The following is a 19,941-nucleotide window of genomic DNA, read 5'->3' as shown; positions in this document are numbered from 1 at the left end:
CAGTTCTCAAATCGAAATTAAAACCCAGCTCCTAGCTAAATGTTTTGGAATAATCATCTACCCGCTCTCCTTGGAATACGTATTACAATAGAAATTTCTAGCTCAGCAGCAATTATTGTAACGCCCTTCGCTGTAAAATGACTTGTGCAACTCGGACGTGAAACAGATTCTAGCTTTCTGTCAAGTGAAATAAATTATCTAAATTCCTGAAATAAAATACTATGGAATACGTCGGCCCTATTGCCCTCTATGGTTCTGCGTGTTGGCCGACTATAAAAGACAATGAACGGCGTCTTGCGGTAATGGAGACGAAGATGTTGTATTGGACTAGTGACGTGAAACGTTTTGATTACATCCGAAATAAGGATATCCGCGATCAATATGGAGTTGCACCGATCGTGGAAAAATTGCGGGAGGAGGGTCTTCGATGGTATGGTCACGTAATTCGCACTAAGGAGAATTCACTTGCCAGAATTGGTCTGAACATCGAGGTCGACGGTGAGCAATCAAAAGGCCGGCCGAAACAACGGTGGCTTGATAAGTTGAATGGGGATTTGAAATCTTCGCGATTGCGTCCTGATGGGGCTTTTAATAGAACGACTCCGCTTGTGAACGGGACGAAGCCTGAAGAAACAGAAGAAGAATTCACGCCCAATAAAAATTAATGGAGCTTACTATTTCCCTTTATAATCGGGCCTCTTTATTTTGAGAGATATCTACCATGTTTTGGGAGCCAGTTTTCCATTGTCAGGTTTTGCTTATTCTATCCGGTTTGTTCGGAGAGATTTTGTTGATCCATGCTCCGGCAAAATTTCACATTTTTCGTCAATGACTTGACATTTATGACGGAGCTTGATGTATTGCAAGCCCTTAATGGGGCTGAAACACCTTAACTTTCTGAAATCAGTGGACATTACCTCTACAATGGAAAGCAGCGTTCTGGAAATCAGTACTAGTTACAGTGGAGTCATAGCAAAGAGGTCATCATTGACTTGTGCTGCTCAGAAGATCTAGTATCAGTCAATAAGCCCAGTTCAGTGAAAGTAGTAATGCCGATCTCAACGGGCGATAATGTGAAGAATAAGAATCCTGAGAATGGATAAATCTTTTTTAGATATAGGAATACGTTAAGTTTTTGGATCGGATTTTTGGGCTCCCATTCCTTTTCAAATCTCTTGTACAAGGAATAGCGTGAGTTCAGTGGTACTCTGTAGTAAAACCTACCTTGATAGTCAGCAAAAACAGAATGAAATTCACGGGAGGATAAAGTAATGTTTGAAGTACTTATGGCTTAAACTTTGGCGCATGAAACCATTCCTTTGGAAACATGACTGAAAGTCTACCCACCGTTGCTTAATAGCTAGCAGAACAGAGAATCTAGAAGAATAACATGCGGGTTCGAGGTAAAAGCTTATCTCGTTTCATCGAATGACTTTGAAAAGCTGCTTATTTCACTTTGGACGTAATACTTATTGTGAGACTTATCCCGGGTCGAACATGTCCCAAAAGTCCGAGATGTCTACAGGGATATTATCTATCCCAGAAACAGAAAATTTGGCAGATCTGCCTCAGATGGAACGGACGACGTAGGCCAGGATGTCTATCAGTCGCTCGGGATATCAAATTCGTGGACTTCGGCACGAAGCTGGTAAGTTTGGAGTTCCTTATTAAGGCATTCCTATTCTGGACGTTGGTTATTGCGCTATTAATGATGCCGATGATATTCTGGCAGTCCGTTGGTCAAATAAAAGGAAAGAAAAAAAGAAGAAGAACATTCAAGAATGGGGTAACGGCTCTCGAGATACCTGCGTATCCCATACAAATTATAGACATCAACCCTCTATTGAAATTACAAGTTTTTCAATATTTCATATCAGACTATCGAAACTTGCCATTAGGATGTGTGCCAAGAAAGCTTGCTCACGCTTGCGCAGGAATATTTGGTAGCAGTAGAGACCAGCGAACCAGCCAAGACCTCTCTGGTCGATTGACCAGATAGGTATTCAAACTTTAAGAATTCTCGTTCGCTTTGGGAACTTTGTCCAAAAGAGATATGGATTTTGTTCGGGCAAACCTTTCTTGCCAAATTATGCTTCAGCAAAGTCCAAGATTTTAATAATCGGAGGTCAGAAAATCGAACGAGTAGAAAGTCCATTCGTTCTGGTCTACCTGGCCCTTGATGCAGCCAAAATGTTCTCTTGAATTCTGTGAGATAAAGCCATCTTTGAAGGAACCCTTGATAGAGCCAAAATCCGCTCTCGAACGAATTTTAGGATGAAGTCATATTTTCAGAAAACCTTGACACAGCTGGAATCGTTCCTTGAAAATTGTGGTGAAGGCACGAATCAGAATGTGAAATCTAATGAAGAATTCAGCGAAGAGGACTCTTGTTGCTGGCTTTTTCTAAAATTGACATCTGCAGCCTTGCTAAAAAAAATGAAAAACCAAACGCTCATATATTTGAGAGGTGCCTCTTGCACGGATTGTATTCTACTTAGCCCCACTTCTGAAATATTTGAAGGCCTGGATTTAGAAAATTTTTCGAACTTTAGCTTTCTGGTCGAATCAACTTTTTTTGTAATGTGAACTGAGGTGTCGTCCTGAAACTCTGTGAAAGTAATTCAGGCTAGAAAAGGAGCACCTAAAGAAATCCTTCAATGGCAAAAGAGGCACACTAGTAGCCAACAAATCTCAATAACAGGACCACGAGGAACAAGTCATACATTTGGAAGGATGCGATGGTCAAGTTTTACGAATCCTTTGAAAGAGACGTCAAATTTTAAAAATTGCTTATGGCTTCATTGTCGAGCAGAGCCAACTATTCTGGTACTATGTAATCGTCTTCATTTTTTGTAAAAATATGGGTATTTTCCCCGCAGTTAGAAGTCAGTTGTTTCTTGAAATCAATACGGTCTGTCGTCAAGTAGATGGGCGCCCCAAGACATATAATACTAAAAAACCTTCAAAGTTTCTAAGAAGTAAGGCAGCGTCTGATGAGTTACCTCTGCCCTGATACGAAACGATAAGCCATCTTCGTCCCTCTTTTAAACCTTCTAAGTATTAGATTATTATTGGTCATCTCGATAAATTGAAAGGCAACTATGAAATTTGGTATTGCATGCAGAAAGTTGAATTTCGACCCCAATGAAATGCTCCTCTGGTAAGGTGTCGATCCGGGCTGTCAACTCTGACTTCGGATCCTTTGAAATTTTCAGCACATGCTTCACAGTAATGAAATCATTCAAAGGATGAGACTTAGTGTTATGATCTAAGAAAGGGGGCTAGAATTTCACGCTTTGAATTCTCATGTGGGAATCAAACAACCGAAAACGAAATGGATTGGTCACGGCTTCTCAACATGGCAAACCTGGGTCTGCTGAAATTCACTTTATTTAAGTAAGGAATATACCATCTAAAGGAAATATGGGAGGAATGTTCACAAAATTAGGCAGAAATAAAATCTGCGGAATCGAACTGCGGTGAAAATTCAAGAATGGTGTCTGTGCTGAATTTAACATTGATTGGGCATCTAGATGGCTATCGAGTATCTCACACAGAAATTGCTCGCACGTCTTAAGATATACGAAGGAAAGGTTACCAGTTGTGTAATAAAGACGCACATCCGACTATTAAATGTCTTTAGAGGTTGAATGTAAAGGCGATCAATTCTGTACCCACTCCCATCTTCATTACAATTATTAAGGGGTATTTCCCACAGTTACTGGCGACAGTCACAGGAGAATAAAATAGAGAGCGAAGTACTTCAAGCGCCAATTTTTGCACTTTGAACTCTGGCTGAAAGCTCCTTTTATCATAACCAGTGAACTCGACCAACGGTAAATTATTCCAGTGATAACCTCTAAGCTATGGACTTGTTTCTCGACACAGCTAATATCATTCCTAAATGAAGCAGCTAAAAAATATATGAGTAAGGAGAAGTAGCTATGATTCTTGATTAAATTTTTGACAGACTCCATTTTTATAATCCTGTAGTCTTATATAATGCCTTCAAGGGAACTAATATTTTGTACAAATGTAGGCCGAAGATTGCTGCTCACTCTTTAGTGCGATATATGCCATCCACACTGTCAGATTGTGCTTCAGTTTTACTAACATGACACTTAATGCTGTGCAAGTGATAAGTTCACATCAGCGGGACAAACGCACGACAAATATAGGCACTGATTACGACTGGGATTCGAACCAAGAGCAGCGAGATTAAGAGGCTGACACTCTACCCCATCAACCATCACGCCGTCATAGTGGTAGACCTGTCTCAATAACAATGCACTGTTCGTCAGTACCTTTGCTAAGCCAGAAGGAAACACAAATTGAGTAAAGTGCCTGCCTCATATTCGAACGTTCTCTTACTTATCTTCGCTATCAAGGGTAATAACGGCAAAAATGTTAGCCGAATTAAAGGGATATTCCGTTAATGAACCCCTTCTGATTTAGCAGAGGTGAGTAGAGCCTTGGAAAGGAAGACTACCTCGACTAAATGGATAATTTGTCAATAAATGTAGGAAAACCAAGGGAAATGTGAAACTTCAAAAAGTTCGCTCTGGAGGAATAATTCCACTTACCCCAATTGACCCCAGTTACCTGACTGACTGGGAAAGTCTACCAGATCGTGCTGTCCTTTGCCTAGATAGCAAGTCTTCCTCCAATTAATCCATGAACTACTGCTTGCGGTCTTCAACAAGTCATTAGTCTCTCCTGATTTTATTGATATCTGATCAAGTCAAACGTAATTGCACCTGATACAAAGTATCTCAATTTCAATTTAAGATAAAATTTCACTTTTCCCAGTTTTAACCGCGAAAGGGCAATTCAGCAACGTACGCCACATAGGATCGTAACTCCATACCGTCTACTGTAACATTTCCATTACAACATTTTCCAAGACCCTCCAGACGAACACAATTCGTTACTATCTCAATTTACTAACTGCATTCTCCCAACCATTGTATACAAATCTAATTCATCTTTTACACTCCAATAACGCAAAAATGCAATTTGTTTTCCTAACCAAAGATAAAAAGATGAAATATTTCTCCAAACCAAAGGAAATAGTATAAACAGAAATGTATCTAAATTCCATTGGTTTCCGAGGTTTTTATCAGAATTTTCTATGCATTGATGTGAATCTTTATATTTTCTGTAGATACTTTTTGATATCTATGAGTATCTTTTGAGAGATAAAAATGATACTACAGCATCAGATCACTTTGATAAAGATGCGGCAACAAGTATGCGGTGAAAAGTCTAATATTTCTAAATAAAAAAATGAAATTTGAAATGAAAAACCACATAACGAAAAATCTGTATCTAATTTTCTTTGATTGAGAAAAATCAAGAATGCAATATAATTTTATAGGTCACTGAATTTGCGGAATTTCATGAAAATCGAATGGATTGGATTGTGGTGGAAGAGGTTTGCTGAAGATAGATCATTTGTTGCATTTTCAATGCAGTGAAGGGGCCAGTAGTGTATCTTTGACTGGAGTTTAGGTTTTATATTTATTTAATTTTTCTGATCTATTGCTGGGAGAAGATAGTTCTATTTCGGAGAGTAGAAAGTTCCATTTTCAGCATTATTGTTTTACCCAAATTTGATCAAAAATTACCTTTTCTTTTTAAGGTTTGTAGAAAAAACTTATTAAAATAGGTTCAATGCCTGCCTGTCCGTCTGGCTGTCACGCACACTTTTCTTAGAAACGGCTATAGCGATTGACATGGTGAAAATGTAAGAACTGTCAACGCCCAGACATGCACTCAGTTACATCTTTCTACGTTGTTATTAACGGGGGGGGGGGAGGTCTTGATACATGCAAAAGTGGGGTGTCAATGTTTTTTTTACCAAATATAGTCATGCTGGGTATCAAATGAAAGGTCTCAATTAGTACTTTTTGATGATAGTCTTAGTTTTGACATTCCTTGGAAAGACTGGGAGTGCTCGAAAGTGGCGATTTCTTTAACGGACCTATTCTTTCGTTTTTTTGCAGCTTTTGGTCCTTTTTGTTTTTTTTTTTGGCCTTTTGTAAGTGCATTAGTGTATTATTTTTTTCCTTTCTCTTGGATAAATGCATGCCATTGGTGACTCTCCAGTTGATTCTGAACTGGGGTAGATATTCTTACCCCTAGTTTATTTTCAATACTTTCGTTTTACAGAAAGAGCTAGGTTTTCCGGTCAAAGAAATATTTAAAGGGTCATCTGCTAACCATTCTAGCAAAAATGAAAAAGAAATCAGACCAAGGCCCGACGTTTCCGGAGCAGTGGAACTATGTCTGCCAAATTGCTATGAATTATTCAAGCAATTAACTAAATTCTAGTTCATCTTTTCCTCAGTAAACAATTTTTGCCACGAGTTCTTATATATTAACACTTGAAAATTGCATACATTTTCCTCTCCCATTTTACAATGGAGTCTTTCACCCGTCAAGCACCCTGAGCTCATTACTTCAACACATTGCTACCAAAAAATTATTCATAATTATTTGTTCATTATTTCGTGCTTATCCAAAGTAAACTCGTAATTATCGCGAAAGTTTCCCAAAAATCATAAACATCATCAAACAATTTCAAGCTCCCGGAGATCATTTAGATCATGCATACATTTTTCAACTTTTTTTTTTATCTAAACCATCACGAACAAGATTGCGATAATCAAAGAGTAACAAAATATTAATGCAATAAAATTAATGTTCTACGGAATTTTTTAATTTTTAATAACTGCCAATTTTCGATCATTATTGTAACTTTTACGGCTTCTCTAACTGCTGGCGTGATCTTGTGCCTTAAGAGGTTAATTTTAATTTTTCATGTCTTCTGACCGGATCAGTGCAGGTTAAGTAAAACAAAACTTGAAACAGTCTTAATTATTGTTTTGAATAAATGGTGAAAATCAACAGGTTCCAATTATGTTTGATTAACAAACAATTTTTCGCTTTTCGTTACGCATAGGAGAAGAAATGTTAGATGTTTGTGCGTGTTTCGTGTTTTTTTAGAAGTTAATTGGTGAAATTATACATCATACAACCAATTAGTAGTGGATAATCTGACGGTGGAAGAGAATTAATGCGTTAGAAATGACTTCTGGCATTTTATGAGGCCTTCAAGAAGATGCATGGACAAGTGTTATTTATAGTTACACCGCAGGGGCCTTCTCATAATCCCTCAAATTGTCAAAACTGCCCGCTTTTTATCTAATAAGAATTGACTAGTTAGTGAACAAACAAACGAACGAAAAAAAAGATTTTATTGGGAATCTAGAATTAAGACGTTTCAACCTTATACAGCATCAAACCGAAAGACTCTAATTTTTTAATCACTACTCATATTTTCAAGCTATGCTGGCAATAGAAAGTCATGAATGCCTTAGAGCTTAGTTTTTCCAAAAAAAAAAACAGACATTGATTGCCATCAAATCTGTGAATCGTAAATTAATGTTGCGTCTGGCAGTCGTAAATTGGAAACCATCCTTAATACAAATTGACATTTACAATCAAATCAATATGGCTGCCATATATTTCAAAATCGTTATGATTAGCCTGAATATCGCAGTCGATGGGAAATGATCAAAAAATCGACCGAACTAACGATGACTTGATACGCTAGATGGTGATTTCAGAGCCTCCACTTGGGCCAAGCCTATTCCCGAGGAAAGTAGCGAATTCTATCTAAACGAACCAGCCCTACTACTGAACGGAAAGAAGATTGTTGCTATCGGAAAATCTATGCAACAAAAAAAAACCGAAAGAAAACAAAAGCAAGCTTTCTTTTTATTTTATTCAATCCGGAAACTGTAGGCCTATGCACTTTAGCTTTTCCCGCCTGACCATATTCCGAATTCGCACTCGCTTGTCCCAAATCTCTGTTATCATTACAGCCACGTGCAGACATTTTCGCTCACTTGTTTTTTTTTTTCTCGGTCAGCGAAAGAAAATCAACCTTAAACGTTATTAAAGCAAAAATTCGCGTAACTACTCATGTACAACTAGTTTAATGATATCTGACCACCAATTGAAATCTCAGATAGTTCAAACGTAGAATTCCTATTGCAAACTGTAAATAGTAAATTAGATAATTGCTTTGAACTTTTCAGATTTTTTGTGTGTATTTTATCTTTTCCTATGTTTCTGATGCTCTGCTCTGTACGATTTCGGTATATTCTCTTAAGGTGGAGAGTATTCTTATTTCATGATTGGGTAAAGAATGGATTTTGAACGTTCATTGCATCCAATTTTAAGTAGTTACGATTTAATGAGTTCGTTTATTTTACTATTGGAAAATTATACTATTGGAAAAAGATGATTTTAAGTGCTTGGTAATATTTTTAAATTAGATTTTACCGGAAATGTGGACGAGAAAATTTATTAAGGATTACTTTTGAGAAATTTAAATTTTTAGATAGAAATATTAATGAATATAGAATTTTATGGGAAGATTATCATGAAAATCATATAAATCGTCTAATCGTCGCCTTTATTAAATCTAGGGTATAGCAGGTCAGTGATCCTTATCTTTCTTCGCCAGACTAAAAAGACTGTTGTTTCGCTTATGCACGCGTTATCATAAATCAGCATAAATTAAGATTCTGAATTCAAATTAAAAAAATTATGCATCATTGACATGTGGAGCATTTGATTGAATGCAAAAAAACTTGAAACTGTTTTCTCTTTTGTTCGCTAAAGAAGTTTATATTACCGTAAATCGACATGGGATTTCGAACTGATGAAGTGAATAACTGGTTCCCGAAACAGAGTTTTTTTTTAAGTGAAAATGAAGAGATTGTTGTCATTGAGAATGATCAATCAATCATCTGGTGTTTCAAACAGCTCAATGGAATGATCAACTTGTGCAACTCGGTCTCAGATTGAATCTGAATAAAACTGAATTTTTGACGACCGATCCCCATGCAACAGGCACAATCACTGTCAGCGTCAGTGGCCTGCCCAGCGGTTTAAATATCGCGGGTCAATGGTATCAACCAATGGAAAACTACGTTATGAGGATACTTCACGAATTAGCGCATCCTGGAGGAAGTGGCCTAAAATTTACCTCAATGTCGTCGGTCCTGTCGCTCTCTACGTTTCTGAGTGTTAATAATAATAATCGAGGCAACAATCCATATTGGATCAGGACCTTGAAGTGTGTTAGAGCACTTCATTCAAGACCTTATCGGTACACTACAGGACACTGTAGAAGGCAATATGGTCAGCATTCTACTCGCTTGAGATTATTACCCCAGATTCGACTCGGGTATTCATTCACAACTGAGTCGACTCGTATCCGACGTCAAATCACGATACAAATCTCACTACCACCAGTGAGATTCCGTACGACAGCCTTGTGCTCTAACCACGCAGGCATCCGGTTCTGAGTGTTGACTGACTATAAAAGACAATGAACGACGTCTTGCGTTAACAAGGGCAACGATGTTGCGTTGGACTAGTGGCAATGACACGTTTTGATTAAATCCGAAAGAGGATATCCGCGATCGATATGGGGTTGCATCGATCGGCGGAAAACTGTGAGAGAGGCGTGCTTGATTCGCGCTAACAAGAATTCACTTGCCAAGATTGGTTTAAACATCAAAGTCGATAATAAGTGACCAAAAGGCCGTTCAAAACAACGGTGGTTTGTTACGCTGGATGGAGATTTGAAAGCCTCGCGAATGCATCCAGATCAGACTTTTGATATAACCATATGACGAAGCCGATCACGACGAACCGACTTCGCTTGCGAACGAGACAAATGCTGAAGAAAGAGAAGAAGATTATATTTACGGAATAAACAACAGCGGCTTTTTTTACTGCTCGCCTTCCCACATACCCACATACTTCAGTATCGGATTGAGACTATTTAGAAGTCATCAGGTTCCATGTTCTTAGAAATAGCAATCCAAAATCTGAGAAAAATTCCCCAATGAAACTTTGCTGTTCAAATAATTTCAGACGAATTCGTGCTGACAACTGATGACTATCATCATAGTCGCTTTGGTAACAGAAAGGCAAAATTGTCTCCAAACTTCACGATAAAGAGAGCTAGGACCACTATTTTCCCTTGAGGTGGGTAAGATTCTTTCAATCTTCATTACTACTTCATTCTTCTGATTTCGAGTTTTTCCTTTCACTCTGGAATTTATAATTGAATAAAATTCTATGCCAGGTCAATTTTACGCGTGTCACTTGGTACCCACATGGAATCACTTCCTTCATCAATGAGACTTAGCTTCCTAAGAAGACCTAGATCAGCCTAGATTCATGGAGATCCCAAATCATAGTCTTAAACATTACCTGGTTCCCCTTGAAACCTCTACATAGATTTCCTAGGAAACACTGACTTGTATCATGTAACTCCGTGCAAAAGCAAAGCGATTGAGGAACTCCAGCGAGCCCCGACCTTCAGTATTTTTGGATCGGTCTGTTTATTTCACCACTCATTGCATTCTCCAATGACACGGAAGTATCTTCAGTTATCTTTGATCCCTCTATCCCACGGATTCAAGAACATGGCCATAATCTGGTATAACATGGACAGTCTAGGACAGATAAGAATTAGAACCCGCAAAAAGGCACGGATCGAAATAGATATTATATAAGAAAATAGATAAATGGGATGGAAAATAAAAAAGTTTTTTTTTTTCCTTCCAAAAAAGTAAAGGTTCTTACTTTTAGAGCTATCCTCGTATGTACTATGCGAGGGGGCCTCTCACGCCGGGTATTAGCAAAAGATGAACGCCTTACTATCATTTCTGATACCTCAGATTCTCTACAATGAGATGCCGAACCCATGCCAAAGCTCCTTGTCACATTACTATTCATCAAATGCTTTAGCGCTGATATGACAATTTCAGGAGTTATTGGCTAAAACCCCTCATTTTTGCTTCCTGCCTCTCCTTGGTGAAGTTCAATATTTCTGCATCATTTTTTGAAACTTCGTGTCAAGTTTTATTAAAATCAGTTCATTGTATGTTTGTCTGTCTGCCCGTCTGTCTTTCTATCTATCGCATACACTTTTCGCAGGAACGGTTCCACAACTGGCAAGAAATTTGGTGAAGAGTTTGAAACTGTGAACGCCTATAAATCTTCTTCTTCTTTTTCTTCAGACTTTGCCTCGTTCACAAGCAGTGGGTAATATCGTTACCTATTTTATATATCCACGTACACTCGGGAGGCGATTAAACCCGAGTCTGCATAAAATTCATCTAGAGTGATTCTTACCACCCCGGGGGTGATCCGGTGTCATAGGAAATGAGAAATCCTTCTGTACACCTGGAGAATCCTCAAACAATGTCCTTTCAATCCGGATATTTGTGGCTCCTTTTCCTGTGGAGGAGGTGCTCATTGTGGGTTCAATATTTGGAGTTACTTGTTCAAAACGCAGAGATATACTCCTTGCTTGCAAAAGAGGCTTTCCACAGGTTTCACAGCAAGTGGTACGAATGCTGGAGATGACGAGGTCAAACCGAACAAGACCGCAGATTTTACACGCCATGCATTCATGTCAAACCGCAGGGACCTTTATTATTTGAGATGAGCCCTCTTTTTTTTGTAACCTATACGGTAGTTGGCCTGTGATCAATCTAAAACCACAGGACGGAAAAAGACATCCCAGATTGTAGATGAATTCAAACTCAAATCTTAAGGTCGGAGTTAGAGAAAGTGTATAGATTGAAACTTCGAGGTGAAGAAATAGAAAAATCCAACAAGCACAAAAGCTAAACTAAAATGGCTTTCGAATTTCAAAGACTCAATATTTCTGAAATTCCCTTAACAGAGAGTTGAACCTGGTACTGCTACATATATTTCAGAAATACCAGAACAAACACCATTCAAGATTATACATGGCTTTTTGTCTACCACAACCATTTTATTGTTAATGTCAATGTGACATATTAGGGACTTGGCAGAGAAAGGCGAACCTACAAAGCAGATTTTTTTCGATTCTTTTCAATTTTGGATGTTGTTAGTGAAACTATGATTTATTTTGCTGCTTTCGCCCTTGGGGTCTATATACTTTGCATTTGGATGGAGAAACTCTATTTCAAGGCAAAAAATTCGGAGCCGAAAAAGCCGCAAACTTCTTTACAAATATCTTAATTTTCTTAGTACCTATTCCACGGAGCAGTAACTTGCCCTTACGCTTCGATACGGACGAAGAACTTGTCTATACAACAAGTCAAAAAAAAGCTGCTCCAGTGATCTTAGCATACACTTCAAGGCCCTGATCCAATATGGATTGTTGCGTCAACAATTATTATTAGTGATCTTAGCTGAGCTCCGTTTCATCTATCTTTTGACACTTGAATGACCTTAAATATATTTGCCAAATAGCTCTTTTTCGAAATTCGCCCCTTTTCTTCAAGTTACTAATATGAAGAAAATGTGATATGCCTTCAAGTTAAAGAGGATGATTTCAAATGGATAAATCGAAACGTCAAAAGCGACAAAAACTTCGGAGAATCGATGTTCTGAATTTTGCATCGATGCACTATAGAAACCATCTTTCCTAATTTTTTTTTAGGTTCTGAGTTTGCCTTCATGGCACACCACAAAAAGTCTAAAAGGACAACCTGAGATAAGATTGCACGGTAGGACTGTTTTTTTTTGGAGCTCTGGAAAGAAGTGCATCGCTTTAACACGTAAATCATCTTTCACAGAATGGCATGATCGAAATCTGATATGTTCTTCTCAAAGGTGTATCACAACTGGGTTTTGGAACTTACTTCAAAGAACATTTTCAGTTCAAATCCTGTAAGTCACAGCTTTAACAGCCCGTCATAGTTTGAATGTTTGAAATTTGCTCATGCCATCTATAAATTGCTGAAGGAGTTAAAAACAAGCATGAATATCTTTAAAACAAGAATCATAGAAAGAGTTGGATCACTTCATCATATCTCAGAAATTAAGTAAATTTCACCTCTGTTAAAAGTTTAAGGAAGACAAACTAAAAACTGACTCAAGATTTGTCAAGATTGGTTGAAATTCGAGGTAGGGAGCGACCGGGGTCGTTGCGCACACGGGGTTACCTAATGCATTCTGGATCCTACTATAACGAACAATTTCTATCTTTTGAGAAGCTTGCTATAATGCAAATAATATATTGCTGGTAAGCCGACGCAGATAAGGCGACAGTTTATCTTTTTAAGTCCCTTGAGTAATGACAAGCAATCTTAACTTGGTAGAAGAACCATTTGTATTGGTTAAGGGTCGATTGGTATCAATATTAGCGTTAAAGCACGGAAGAGCTCAAGGGAAAGGAGCACGCAATCAAGTTTACAAAATTTGAGTAGACAGAATTTCCTAAACTTTCGTCATAGATTGAATGTTTGAGACTTGCTCATGCCATCTAGGAACTGCTGAATAATTTAGATATAAGCAAGAACGTCTTTAAACCAAGAATCCTCTACAATGTAATAGGCTAGAGCATATCGCAAATTCACTTAACCATTTCTAGTAAAAGCTTAAGACAGCCAGTTAAAATTTGAGGTAAGGAGGCCCTTCCTCGCATTGACTCACCTAATGCATGTCGATCCTACTACAAAGGAAAATTGAGTATCCTTTAAGAAGCTTGGACCTCTATGTTTTGTAGATAACATATGGCTGGAAAGCCAATTTAAATAAGGCGACAGTTTAACTCTTTAATCCGCTTAAGTAAACAAACTAAACTTGAAAAAAGAACGGGTACATAGGTCAACGGGCAGGTCAAACTTCAGCGAATTGTTGGCTTTTCAGGGTTTTAGGAGCACACTTTATGGACAGAAAGAAGATTATACGGCTATGTCGTAAGGATGTGCAACTTTGAGGGAAGCTATCACCCGAACGATGTTCATCTCCTCCCCTAACTTGACACATGAGTGAGGCATTGTGTGAACCAACCTTGCTTCTCATGTGCTCCAGAAGCTCGTTCAGGAAGTTAGCATAGGATAATTGGCTTCAATTTAGAGCCGGTAGTTCATGCCGGAAGACACCCGGACTAAAGGCAGGAATAGTATGCCATCTTACAGCGGTAGAAATAAATCTTTGGTAGAAAATTGGCTCTATTCGAGTGATTCCGGTGTCTCCAGGCTGCATGACTTTTACTTGTTACTCGTTTTGCCTCTCTGATAGTCGGAGAAATGGGGTGTAATTGGAATCTATAGCTTACACACAGTCTTCGCAATTACAAAGTAGAATGAGGATTCCTTCGCTTGGTCCTGTCTGGGGTTATTTCTGGTGTTTCGCCCAAATTTTGCCGCGTGTTCTCATGTCTTTGTATAGTTTTTCCCATTGTGAACCAGGGTTTGATCATATTTTTTGCCCTCCGGTTGTGAGTTCAATGCCTGTTTTCATATGACTTTCGCAACGTATCCTATCCATGACCAGGAGTCTCAGCACATCCTGCATACTCTTAAAGACTTTTGGACTACATTGTCTATCTAATCTATGTTTTCTAGGCGACTGACTAGCGCCCACTTGATTCCCTACTGCAGTGCTGCGGTTTTGTCTCCAATATTGTGATAAATAGCTTCGAAAGGAGTGGGCATCCTCAGTTTATTCTGCTTTGTGGAGGGTTCGCCAACACCGAAAGTTCTGCGTAGTTGTAGGAAACTTGAGTTAGGCAAATTACTTTCCCCGGGGTTTCGCTTTCTATTTGATTTCGTGACTGAACATTTCGGACGCTTGAAGTTTACCCGAGATACTCTGTCTTTCCCTGCTGAACATAGATTTAACTTGTGTTAGGCATCTCAATTTCTTAAAGGAGACTGGTCCTGATTGGTTAATGATCTAATGGATACCTTTGAGCGTGACGTTAAAATTAACTGCAACTTAGAACCGAATTAAATGGCTCTGCTCTGACAAAACATGTGTTATTGAAAGTGCTTCCAACCTCGGTACCTCGAAATTCCATGATACACTGTATCACTAAACTTCTCAATGTAAAGGGTGCAGTTCCAATAGTACTTTAAGGGCACTAGCTACAAATTTAGGTCCCACTTTGGAAAAAGATAGCTAACTGTAAAAAGAAATGAGTTTTTCTAAAGTTTATTTCCCTAATTCTCACATAAGTGTAAGATTTTTATGGTTAAGTTTAAACTTTCGTCAAGGCGCTTGAAAGATACTCATCATTGCATGATCGGTTTTTGTCACTATTCCGGTAATAGTGCGTCAACAATTTTGAATATTCACAAGATTAGATTTCTTTTCCTTCTTCCTCTATTATCACAGAATCGATATTTCCCGATTATCAACTGATATTTCCAGACATTCTTCCTGTTTGCTTTCGCCATACCTGAAGACCATAGATAATCCGATCTATGGTAAGAACATTCTATTAGCACGATTAGCAGTCTCACGCACTGCACATCGGAATTAGTACCGGTTGTAGCTCTTGTATTCTTCCGTTAAAACCGTACACCCATAGTACACACCATGCCCTAATCGAATTCCTCTAAACACCTCTAAAAGTTCGTCAAAGTTCATATCTGAATGTGCTAACCACCGGCTTTAATATTAGATAATGACGAATGATGTTACGCCCGGGGTTGCATCTTCACTTTTTCACACCTATGCCATGTACGCGGTGTACACGCATTGTTTTGACTCTAAAGGTTGCACTTTCGGAGCAAACAAGGTTTTCTTTTCACGGTAATTTTTTTTTGTTTCACCTCCCGCAGAATGCACAGAAGAAAAGGTCGAAAAAAATACAGAAATCCATGAAAAATGCAGGAAGATAACTCACCTGGTAGTTTATCGGCATTTGATGAGAAAAGAACACAAAGTCCGGTCTCGTAATTAACAGCGCTGCACGAATCATTATGTTGGCATGCCTCCAAACAGTCGGTCAACATCAGGGTTCCTGGCAGTGAATCTAATAGTTTACCGGGTGCTGAGAATACGTATCTGTAAAATGCAGAAGATGGGAAAGAGATTAATATACATGAAATATATCATTCCATCTAAAACAATGAAATGCAAAAAAAAAGATATTAATATTTTCTAATTTCTACCTTGTCTTCTTTTTCTTTCAGGTAAGTCAAGGGACTGTGTAAACACGAAGAGTGCCATGTTTGGGTCATACTCGTATATTCAAACCTGGCTTTATAGCGCTAATGAGGAGTATCTCGTTGTGCTTTCATGCTGCGATTGTAAGTAAAAACTGCAAATTTATTTTATCGAATGCGATATGGGATAAGTGAGAGATAAGAAAAATAAACGAACAATGCAAGAAAAGTTCGGTTTGGAAACCATATCGTTCTTATCTGTAATATCACACCCTCTCAAGTCATAAGAATTTTGTTGAAAATATAAATAACTGAACGGGCTTTTGAGGAATTTTGAGGTCGCAAAAAATGGTCACGTTATCTCTTAATAATCGGTGGAAGTACGTTGATGGTTAATTGGTTTTGGTGTTTTATCTACGCAGGTACGATTTAAGAAAGTAAATTTCTCCAACACACGCTTTGAAGGTCTCATTGATAGTACTCATTTTTAAAGTATGTCATTATCGCAGTTCATTGCCTGCGCAAACCACACAGACTAGAAGCACTTTTTGGTACAGAAACCCTTCTTCAAAAGTTGGGATTGATCATCTTTTTGTGGATATAACATGACAAGGCTGCATCTAGTGAGTTGCTTGTATTTCTGGATGAACCTAAGCGAAGTGCAGGAAACTTCCTAAATGCCTTCTCGTAAACATCCATTAAACCACTTCAAAACCTGTCTGAAGGTGCAGAAAACTCCCGTGTATGTACTACTCTCTATTTCAATCCTATCAGCGCTAAGAGGACTATTACTGAGACTCTGCTTTGAGTCAAAGGCCTAAATGTCAAAATCGAAATTGGTGTATCTAGCTTCACAAGGAAGACTCTCCACAGAACTCCCAATTTGTCAATGCAATTCGAAGGTTCGCTCTTCTCTCTTTTTTTCTTCCCACTGTTCTCGCTATCTGCTCTCTTCGCTTAGCCTTCTCTTTATTTTCCTATCTTTCCTCCGCCTTCTACCTTTTCTCTCTTAAACCCCTGGAAAGCTGGTCATCAGATACGTCAAAAACAAATCAAATAAGGAAGCAAGTGAGGATATAGTTCATTTAGTTATCAAAGGTGATTTCGACGGTCATTACAAAGAAAGAGGTCACAAATTAGTGAAGCAATCTACAAAAATGCTAGTCCTTATTAAATTCTGAAAAGACTATATAGATATGATTCAAAGTTAATTTAAGGAGATGGTCCCTGCCTAAGATGGAGCGATGGCGTAGGTCAGGACGCCAGACAGCTTTTAGGGATATCGAATTGGTGGACCTCGGCGCAAAACCGGGATGTCTGGAGTTCCTTATTAAGGCAGGCCTACACCGGATACCGGTTGTTGCGCCGTTGATGATGATGATGATGGTAACAAAGTAATCCCTCACTTTAAGATACCATTTAGAATCGTCAAAAGGGTGGTAAGGCTATTTCTCGCCAAATGGATGTTATATAAACCTCTTTTTTAAAGTTCTCGGCTACCAGAACAAATAAAATGAACTCAGCTGCTCTAAAGTAAAGAAACGCTCGCCAAAAAAATCCCCACCCAAAAAAATCTGCATTTTTAGTCCTATCAGCCAAAGGTAAGGTCCTTGCGATGACAAATGGGAGGAAGTATTCTTTCATTAAATGCAGTTTTTTGTAAAAAATCACAAATAGAGCCAAAAAAGATACCATCGATCAAAATTTGGGGGAAGTCCTTTTATATTAATACAACCCTTGTCATGAATGGCAAGTCTTGGAAATTCCTCCTATTCCAAAAAATTGTTCTGTATATGACTTTCACTGCTTTGAACGGACATTCCGAAAAGGGAATACGTTTGTCGGAATATCCTAAAGCGAATCAATATGTCTTGCAGAAGAATAGCCGCTATAACGCGCCAGGATGATTTCTATCAGGTCTAGTGATGAGGGTGTGAACAAACCAATACTTGGAAAAAAGGGCATCTAAAGTGATATTGCAGTGGACACTGTAATACTGAAGGATTAAGACTAACTTCGTGGCAGTCCTTCAAGTTGACATCTTTGAGGCATATATATCTCAAAAAGCGCATCCTTGGACTTTTGGAGATACGTAACGTATAACTGGGTTGACATCTAGAGGCACAACATTGTGTAATTATTGAGCCTGAATTCACATTCGTATCTCCTGGTGTGAAAACATCGAGGGCCGACTTACTACTCAGGTGGGGTTTGACTCTTGACAGTCCCTCGGTGGGCCACATTCCAAAAAATATCGTTAAACCTTTTGCTGTTACTTTCACATAAACCTGTTCATGCTGCACAGTATTAAACGCATTCGTAGCGCTTGTTTTTGGCAAAAGCGAAATGCGTGCGAATACGAATCGATTTCGTGGGGCTTTCATTGGTGTAATCAGCTCTTTTCAAGGCATACAAATTATAGAAAATTGGAGGTAAATTTTCCTGTTGTCGCAGATGACGAAAAAGTGGAAACTTTTTAAGTCTGACTTAAGTAGTTTTTATAATTAACGTAACCGCTGGTTAAGTTTTAATAGCAAATTTAACCTTCTTAAAATAAATGAGCGACAACTTTGAGCATGTCTTAAGTCCAATATAATTAGGAATTATAGCACCATCAGTGCGGTTGGCCCAAAAAAAAGTTTGTTGAGGACGAGTGTCCCCCACGTGAAAAACTGTTTGTCGAGCGGCTGAGTCTCGGCAAGCTGCAAGTGTTTTGCATTGGCGACATAACAGCCGGAACTGCACCTTTGATTGTCGCCGGACTGAATGCAGATCAAAGTGCTCCAGAGGACCCGCACCAGATTAGACTCAGACGAAACTTCGGTGGACTCTGTGGTCTTTCCGTCGAATGAATATATAAACGCAAAAACAACACCTTTTTGTTACGAAGAAATTAACACGCGCTAGTGAAGCTTGTCACATGAAGTGCCCAAAGGACCGGTTTGCGCAGCGCACCATGCCATCAGACTCAGCATATCCTACAATTCGCATTGCCGAAGCTGTGGAGAAAAGAGAGAAACTCTCACGCATTTCCTTTGCAATTGCCCAACTCTAGCCAGAGCAAGGCTATGGCCACTAGCTAAACAATTCTTTGGAGACATCGAAGAAATCTCTGGTTGAAGGTTTCGTGAGCTGCTACCCTTTGCAAACGCTATCGGCTGGCTCTCAAGACATGAGCCGCTTGGATTCTGCTCCCCTTGGTCTTTTCTTAGCAACGACGGTGTTAGAGGCATCCGAATGACCCTTCACAGCGCTAATTGGGCTCTTCGAAGCGGCCTCTTCCACCTATTTTCCTAATCCAGTTTTCGTACTTTCCTTCTTGCGATTTCAATTTTATTTACAAAGAGCCGTTTTGTCCTAGTTGACAATTGAAAGACATCGAGCGGGAAGACCAATGAAGCTTCTTCTCGGTTTCCTTCCTCCGAGTTAAGGTCTTATCGCTGCTGAGACTATTGAAGAGTGAATAACATTGTAAGTAGTCTACAAAGGGTCGATACTGATCCTTAACTCTGTGTGCGGATAACGTACAAACAGAAACTTGTAAGTAGTTCTTACACTTTCAAACGTGCATGTATCTTGATAAGGCTTGAAAGCTTTCTGGATAATATAGTCTGTCAAATTAGTTTTGATGGAATTTATTACCAGAATTCACTATGGATTCACGGCAGACAGCAATTTTATTTAGTGTGTTGTGGGAGTTTGCCACCAATTCAGGATTGTAGGTCAGACTTTCAGGCGTTATAAGTGACTGAATCTCCGCAAATGGATTGAAGTAAAAAGTTGGGCGAGCTCGTATTCTCTTCAGTCTCACTCTTGAATATATGATGCGGTAGATACCGACCCCCCACAAAAAGAATGCAATTGAGACATTAAGCTGAGGTGATGGACATTTTCCGTGTCCGAATGACACTGGTGGGTGGGTCAGCACCCAGAAAGCACAATCCCATTCGGA

General features: G+C 38.8%; 2 protein-coding genes across 7 annotated transcripts in view; one reads left to right on the top strand and one right to left on the bottom strand.

The window, feature by feature from the left end:
- The window catches only part of LOC119650660 (autophagy-related protein 16), a 440,786-nt gene that overhangs the window by 113,112 nt on the left and 307,733 nt on the right, over window positions 1-19,941 (top strand). The window lies entirely within an intron of this gene.
- The window catches only part of LOC119650659, a 220,773-nt gene that overhangs the window by 68,414 nt on the left and 132,418 nt on the right, over window positions 1-19,941 (bottom strand). The window contains exons 1-2 of one of the 2 annotated variants that reach the window (XM_038053595.1): window positions 15,996-16,125; window positions 15,728-15,888 (exon numbers count right to left, since the gene is read on the bottom strand). In XM_038053595.1, the coding sequence (XP_037909523.1) occupies window positions 15,728-15,836 (109 nt within the window). In that variant the 5' untranslated portion in view covers window positions 15,837-15,888; window positions 15,996-16,125. Of the gene's footprint in view, window positions 1-15,727; window positions 15,889-15,995; window positions 16,126-19,941 lie in introns of those variants that run through there. The other variant, XM_038053594.1, reaches the window with a different exon arrangement.

The sequence above is a fragment of the Hermetia illucens genome, chromosome 3 (assembly GCF_905115235.1).
Source record: "Hermetia illucens chromosome 3, iHerIll2.2.curated.20191125, whole genome shotgun sequence".
Taxonomy (NCBI): Eukaryota; Metazoa; Arthropoda; class Insecta; order Diptera; family Stratiomyidae; genus Hermetia; species Hermetia illucens.
The sequence above is the reverse complement of the archived record's forward strand: the minus strand, read 5'-3'. Positions and strand labels throughout refer to the sequence as shown.